Source organism: Penaeus chinensis, chromosome 17 (genome assembly GCF_019202785.1).
Source record: "Penaeus chinensis breed Huanghai No. 1 chromosome 17, ASM1920278v2, whole genome shotgun sequence".
NCBI classification, from domain to species: domain Eukaryota; kingdom Metazoa; phylum Arthropoda; class Malacostraca; order Decapoda; family Penaeidae; genus Penaeus; species Penaeus chinensis.
This window is the reverse complement of record NC_061835.1, coordinates 15,152,480-15,160,487: the sequence shown is the minus strand read 5'-3', so window position 1 is coordinate 15,160,487 and position 8,008 is coordinate 15,152,480. Positions and strand designations below refer to the sequence as shown.

Here is an 8,008-nt window from a genome sequence, read left to right as displayed (position 1 = left end):
TATATATATGTATATGTATGTATGTATATATATGTAGGTATATATATATATGTATATGTATATATGTATATATATAGTATATATATATATATATATATATATATATATATATATTTGTATATATATATAAACACACACACACATATATATATATGTGTGTGTGTGTGTGTGTGTGTGTGTGTGTGTGTGTGTGTATGTGTGTGTTTGTGTGTTATATATATGTATATGTATATATATGTAGATATATATTTGTATATGAATATATATATTTGTATATATATTTGTATATTTATATATGAATATATATATATATATATTATATATACATGTATATATATTTATCTATTTATTTAATCATATTTATATATATGTACAATCACAAAACAAATATCTTTACTCTGGAGAAGTTGAAACTGATACGAACTCTAGAAGTCGATACGGAAGGGGCGGTGCATGTGGGTTTCAAAGCTCAGAGCAGTTGGAGCTTCATAATGTGTTCGAATAGTGTTTCGGAGTTGATATGGCATGGCCCTCGTACCATGGCAATATTAGCAATGGAGATCTGATAGACCATTTGTTGCGTCATAACTTCACTCTGAGGGACCATCAAGAGCTGAAATATCAAGAAGGTTAGGTATTTCGAAGCCAGCCGTGCCTCTGTAGAACCAGATACACGATTGTAGACCTAGAGACACAAAGCAACTGGATCCTTTCGTGTCAAGGCCAGAAGTGGACACCCTAGAGGCACGACGGAGGAAGAAGATCAAGTAAATGTCATTCAGAAGTATGAATCAATGTGCTACGTGAAAGTCAGATAGGAAACTTGCATGAAGAGTATGAATATCCTGAGCCAATGAAAACCATTTGATACTCAGTGGCAACACCCCTTACAGCTAACTGGGTTTAAGAATGAGCAGTGTCGTGAAGGCGTGATTTCGACAACACCTTTAGATTACGCTGTGCCACATCCACCCAAATCGCCAGATCTCAGTCTCACTGAGAATGTCTGAGCAGCCATGGGCAGAGACTTCCCCCAAGACCATACCCGCAATCTTCATAACGCCATTGCCCAAGCCATTAAGTTACGCCAGTTAGTGGCGTACAAACCACGTAGACTTGATATCGTTCGCCAAGCTGGTGGCGGTAACACGAAATGTCAGAAGTATAAATACATCAAAACCCTAAAACTTTTAAATGTAGCCGAGCGAATTGAACATTCTAGGGGCATTTTAAAGCTATTAACTGGATCTACATAGGTGTCTTGACGTGATCTCACCAGATATAGGAAATGAAGAAAGATTCTTTAAGAATATTAGCCCTTTTACTGTTGAGAATAGTAATCTTTTAGTGAGCAGTCCCATCAATCTCTCTCCCTGCTTCAGGCATGACGCCGCTCCACTTGGCGTCCTGGGGCGGGCACGCAGAGGTCATCAAGGTCCTGCTTGGCGGAGGCGCAAAGGGTGATGCAAGGACCAAAGAAGGTGAAGCCAGTCAGGAGGAGCTCACAGTGTCTGCCTCGAGATGGAACTGCCCATATTTCTGTCTTTAAATGCTAATGGACATTCTAGAGCATAGAATATACTGTAGACGAGACACTCCCATCATGAACTACCCTTTCCCTTCCGCAGGCATGACGGCGGTCCACCTGGCGAGTATGGGCGGCCACGTGTCCTCGATGGAGGCGCTGACGCCCACGTGTGACATCCTTTCAGTCACTCGCGAAAGGAAGTCGGCGCTCCACCTGGCGGCCGAGTACGGAAACTTGGGCGCTGTCGAATGGCTGCATCGACAAGGGCTTGACTCTTCTTTAAAGGATCATTCAGGCCAGACGCCTCTCCAGTACGCAAAGGACGAGGGGCACAAGAAGGTGGTGGAGTTCCTCAAACGCCATGATCAACAGACCCTCAACCGGCGTTGGGAAAAGCAACGTTCACCAGAAGCACTTGCACAGGTACAGCTACACAGAAAACTATCGTTTGAAAATTATCCTAACCATTCTGACACATACAACGATTATTTTTAATATAGTTGTTAACGCTAGTAAACTGTTGGTACCCCTGATTTACTAACTACTTTTGATAAATCACTATTTAAGAGGCTATAAATCCGCAGGTAATTTATAATATGGTATAATACTTTGTCACTAATCAATAAGCTTTCTTATATGTATTTTTTTTTTTTTTTTTTTTTTTTTTTTACGTTGGGTCAATCGTGATGATACGAGAGGAGGCAGGTGTTAGGTATTGCCAGACAGGTGCTAATCAGACGGCTGATTGTTATTATATTACATAATGACTCTTGACATATTTCATTAAGATCAAAACAAGGAAAATAAGGTACAGGTAACATATTCAAGTTTAATATTTTGTCCCCACCCTGCTGCCAAAACAGTTCAAGCATCGAGACATAGACGCCACTAACAGCTGTCAACGCACGCCATGGCCGTTCCTATGCTTGCAAGGTATTTTTCACGACTGCGACACGATCACAAGTGTGGTCTTGATGCATGTATTATGACATGGCTGTCCACACGTTTTTGGGTTGATTTGGGTTGAGATCCGGAGATCTGGGTGGATGTGACTGAAGTGGGATGTCGGGATGTTCATCAATATATATATATATATATATATATATATATATATACACACATACGAATGTGTGTGTGTGTGTGTGTGTGTGTGTGTGTGTGTGTGTGTGTGTGTGTGTGTGTGTGTATGTGTGGATGGGTGTGTAGATATCTATATCTATATCTATCTGTGTGATATATAAACACAGATATGTATATGTGTATATATGTGTATCTATATGTATGCATATATGTAAACACGCGCACACACACGATCAAAGAAGCATGGCCGCATCTACCCTTCGCTTCCAGCCACGGGGGTCCCTTATTACGAGCCGCCAGGCAGGCCCTCTGCTCATCTCTAGCTCCTCTCTCGAGTTTTGGTCGATCTACCAAAGCCACGACTTCCTAGGTCTCCCACTTTACAGCACTTCCTGTACTAGTATATAGGCCTGCTATTAATCCAGTTATTCGTGGTGTTAATGCAATAATTTGTGCCATTTACCCAAAACATATGTGCTATTAAATGAGACGGCTTCATGAGAGTTGGCTTGTTTTTAATACTTTATTATTAGTAGCATAATTAACTGTAATAATTTAAGTGGTTTGCATATTATCTTCTTGGCAACAACATTAGTGCATAGCGAAATTATCCACTTGTCTGTCTCCCAAAGTCCACGGCGCTTGGTTTTCCATCCGTAATACCGTGGTACCGTATAGCTCACGGCGCTAGGTTCGCATACCCGTTTTCTGAAGAAATCAAAGAAAACTACGAACATTTTAAAAAATTACGAAAAAGATATGGCAGTTTGTATATATTTGTCTAACACTGATTTCCGAGTGATTGCCCTTAGGGCCAGCTTCTTTTGTTCTGTGATTATCTGTTACAGGTCTTATTGGTTCTTATAAATGTGTAGCTATTTATTTATTGAAAATATTTTGCTGCGTCAACATCTAAGGTCACTAATGGAGTATTCAAAATATAGCGATCGCATGAGGCTTGGGGGCAAAGACCCCAGGTAAGGAAATACATGACATCAAAAATCAAATGACTCTATGGTAAAATATAATAGGAATGAGTTAATAATTAGGGTAAAAATAAAGGTCGAACAGTACTAGAGCATAGTAAGATAGTGAAAGGGGAAGAGAGAGGAAGCTGATGAAGTATAGTATAACGTTGTTAAGGGAATATTGTGGTGATGATGGCAAAACATAGGTAATCAACAACAACAACAAGTGTACAGAACAAGGGGATGAAGAAACGGAAAAGAAAAGACCATGCAAAATTAGTTGAGGTGAGGGGTGAGGACCAAAACAGTGGTGATCCCCTACAATGGACCTCAGTCCCTATCTCCCAAGCCCCCCCTTCAAAAACAGCGAGCAAGGGATTGGGGAGGGACTAGTCGCTCGTGTTCATCGTCACGCTACATCAAAGCACATCTCCCACTGGCTCATTTGATTTCCCACAAACTGATACGTTTCAAATATTTCGTTGCTTTCTCACTTCGGCTTCATTTTCTCTCGCATCATGAAGCGCCTGGAATATACAAGTTTTACATCTCTCCTACCCTCATTAATGGTTTACGAAGGAAATGCAATGAAAGAAAAGTGTCTCAGAATGTTGAGTTCTATCGGATGGCAAGGGCAGATTCTCTGGAAAGAGCACATCCATATCACCACCTGCTCTGAAAATAGATGGTATAATCCTGATAGACAAAACAGATGTTGCAAATGAGCTTGCAAAATTCATTGCAGAGATCTCCTCTGGAGCATCTTACACTGCCCGATTATCCACTCTTCGGGCTGAACAGGAACCGCACACAGTGTCGTTCTTCAGTAGCACTGCAGCAGAACTTGCCATTTTTCCGCAAGGAGATGGACTCGGCTTTGCAGCTCTGCCGCAAGACTGCCCCAGGAAATGAAATGACGATATTCCATACCAAATGATATCTCACTTACCGGAGAGTTCCCAAACGTTTCTGTTGGATCTATTCAATAGGATCTATAGGGAGGGCACAGTGCAATCCACATGGAAAGAAGCTATAATCATTCCTGTCCCTAAACCTGGCAAGGATGCTTCTATACCAGGGAATTATAGACCAATTTCTCTTTCCAGCTGCATCTGCAAGTTGATGGAGAAAATGGTAAACTTCCGGTTGACATGGCTGCTAGAAAAGGAAAACGTACTGACCCCATATCAATATGGGTTTAGAAAACTGAGATCGACCACAGATGCACTTGTAAGGATGGAAACTGCTATACAGAATTCCTTCACACAGCGACGTCATATGTTAGCAGTCTTCTTTGACCTTGAAAAGGCTTATGATACTAGTTGGAAGCATGGAATACTCATGAAGCTGTATGGCATTGGTTTAAGAGGAGCATTGCCTACCTTTATACAAAGCTTCCTTGCTGACAGGAAATTTAGAGTGAGGGTGGGAAACAGCTTCTCTAACCTGGAAGACCAGCTGGAAGGGGTCCCACAAGGGAGTGTCTTAAGTGTAGCCCTGTTTGCCATTGCTATAAATGACATCGTAAAGGTCGTTCCAAGTGCTGTCTCATGTAGTCTGTATGTGGATGACTTTACACTTTACTGCTCAGGAGGAAGCTTACAGGATGTGCAAGGGCACATGCAGACTGCAATAAATCAGGTTGTGCAATAGGCAACATACCATGGGTTCAAATTTTCTCCAAGCAAGACCATAGCTATGCATTTCCACAAACGGGGAAAGTTCCATCCTTCCCTCTATTTAGGAACAAACCCACTGCATTTTGTCCAAGAGGTAAAGTACTTGGGTCTAATTTTTGACTTAAGGCTTACATTGGTGCCTCACATTAAACAGTTAAAACGTGTAAGCTACAAAAGCGCTTAGTATTTTGCGGGTTCTTTCACACCTATCTTGGGGTGCAGACCGCACAACGCTTCTGCGGCTTTACTGAGCGCTTATTCGTAGTAAACTTGACTATGGATGTGAGGCTTATTCATCTGCAACTCCCACTGTTCTCCGGATGTTGGACTCGGTTCATAATGAAGCTCAGAGAATCTGCATAGGGGCTTTCAGGTCTTCACCTGTGGAGTCCCTGTATGCTGAGAGTGGAGAACCACCTCTTTCATTACACAGGGACTACATGAACCTGATTTACTACACGAGACTACAAAGGATTCCGGGATATCCTACATCCAGATTGGTTTTCAACCCCCTTGTGGATAGCCGATCCTATGGTAGGAGAATCAGGAATCTTGTGGAAGATCTCAATTTAAATCTCACAAAGGTTCTAGCTGTTGGAACTTCCCAATTCCCCCCTTGGACTAATCAAGTCGAGCTGGATCTGGTTGGAATCGGGATAGGGGAGAGATCCGAAGCAGAAGTCAGAGAGATATTTCTTCAACACACTTCTAAGTACCAAGGATCATATGCAATATATACAGATGGTTCGAAATCTGAAAATGGTGCGGGCTTTGCAGCAGTGAGCAGAAGGAAGACTGCATCTGGCAGTCTTTCTCAATCAGCCTCGATTTTCACTGAAGAGTTACATGCCATCCTTGCAGCAGTCAAGATGACTAGAGATTCCTTTGTAATATATTGTGACTCTCGTAGTGCCCTGCAAGCAATCAAGAGCTTAAACTCATCACATCCAGTGGTGATGGAGATTCAAGATTGGCATGCACTGATGTCAGCATTTAAAAAGATAACTCTGTGTTGGGTGCCAGCACATGTTGGTATCAAAGTCAAAGTCAAAGTCAAAACATTTTATTCCATTAAATTACAGTGGGAATGAACGAGCTGATCAGAAGGCCAAGGCAGCTGCCACTCAGCCCGGTGATGCTCGTTTTCCTCTCCCACACACTGACTTGAAACCCAGCATCAGGAGTTGTCTTCGTGATAAATGGAGGGAACAATGGAGGCATACCTCTAGAAAGAACCTGCGAGATTAGAGATGACCTTGGCAGTTGGTTGACCTGCATCCATCCCAACCGACAAGTAGAAGTTGTATTAACAAGGCTGATAATCGGGCACACAAGACTGACTCATGGGCCGATGATGGCTAAAAGTGAAGCACGCTGTGGGGGATGCAAAGAGCCATTAACGGTCGCACATGTAATGGAAAGATGTGCAACATTCTCAGACCAAAGAGGAAGGTACTTGTCTCCCCCATATACACTGAAAAATGGATTGGGGGAGGACTGTGACATAGAAGGTCTTATTAGTTTCCTTAGGGACACTAATATTTTCAATAAAATTTAGTTATTCATAATGTTTATGCAATAGTTTTTTAGACATTTAGAGCATAATGTTTATGCTTCGATTTTTAATATAATATTAATTGTTATTTATGACATTTATTGATGGATTTTTAACGTTTTAAATATTTAATTATCTCAGTCTAACAAGGTGTTCGCCGCTAATGACTTTAGCTGTTGACGCGGCAGATAATTTTAAATAATCAACCAATCGAGAGCAGGAGATGAGGCTAATAATCTTAGGATATTTATTTTTGTTCTAAGAATTCGACATTTCCATTGTATAATGGTTGATGCGAAGATTACATTTTATGGAGTTTGGAAGTGCCTTGTCTGCCGGTTTTGCTTTTCTTTTTCTGGGAAGGAGGTATGTCCTCCTCTCCCTCGCTTCCCAGTGGCCTCCCATGGGTACTTTTGGAGGGAGGATCCTCCATGTCTTGCATCTCACTGCCAGGGAAACAGACCAAAAACCTGGAGGAGTCCAAGCAGGAGCCGCCTGGATGAGAAGGTGTGATCCAGAGTGTGATTTCAAAATCAACAATTTCTTTGTCCTTAGCCGCTAGATTTTGACTGATGCTGTTTGCAGTGGAAGTGTTGTTAGCAAGTATTGGGTTTGATGGTCAAACCTTCAGGTTTCCTCTTGGTTTCACGGTAACTAACATCCTACCCTCTCATGTATGCTCATATTTCAGTCTCCTTTAAGATACTGTACTCGGTAGAGCCAGATTGATGGGGACCTCCACAGTTAGCACACTTGACAGTGTTCACAGTACATTCAGTGGTGTCACGAGCTCCAGCACATTTACCACAAGTAAATTTATTTGCATCTTTATCATTACATCAAAATGAGTGGTGTCCAATTTTTTGGGCAACTGTTATTGTGCATAGGTTTTTTATTATAAGGTCGCACTTGGACATGTTCATATCCAACTGTGACTCACTCAGGAATTTTATCGAAGCAAAAATGAAAAAGCACAATCCAGTTTTTGTTGCACATTCCCGTCTCTCTTGGTCATGCAGTTCATATCCACTTTGCTTTTGTTTTTCATATCTTCAAAGAATTTTTTCACTCTCCTCCATTGCCCTCAATTCCCTAATAAAGATTACTTCTTTACAGGTATTCCGGCCAACAGGGATAGTCATTTTTACTTTCAAATGATGAATCTGCGTCAATTTAATTAAGTCTGGGAGTTGAATTG

General features: G+C 41.4%; 2 protein-coding genes across 7 annotated transcripts in view; one reads left to right on the top strand and one right to left on the bottom strand.

Moving 5' to 3' along the window:
• The window catches only part of LOC125034068 (protein naked cuticle homolog 1-like), an 11,245-nt gene extending 10,227 nt beyond the window's left edge, over nt 1-1,018 (bottom strand). Inside the window, exons 1-2 of the mRNA XM_047625710.1 lie at nt 998-1,018; nt 539-685 (exon numbers count right to left, since the gene is read on the bottom strand). Of these exons, the coding sequence (XP_047481666.1) occupies nt 539-685; nt 998-1,018 (168 nt within the window). The remainder of the gene's footprint in view (nt 1-538; nt 686-997) is intronic.
• Nucleotides 1,019-1,371: 353 nt separating this feature from the next.
• The window catches only part of LOC125033907 (ankyrin-3-like), a 29,137-nt gene continuing 22,500 nt past the window's right edge, over nt 1,372-8,008 (top strand). For all 6 annotated transcript variants that reach the window (XR_007115640.1, XR_007115638.1, XR_007115641.1 and 3 more), the window contains exons 1-2: nt 1,372-1,481; nt 1,629-1,951. Coding sequence is in view for 2 of the 6 variants with exons in the window: in XM_047625485.1 (XP_047481441.1) it covers nt 1,385-1,481; nt 1,629-1,951 (420 nt within the window). In the remaining 4 variants the exon portion in view is untranslated. The remainder of the gene's footprint in view (nt 1,482-1,628; nt 1,952-8,008) is intronic.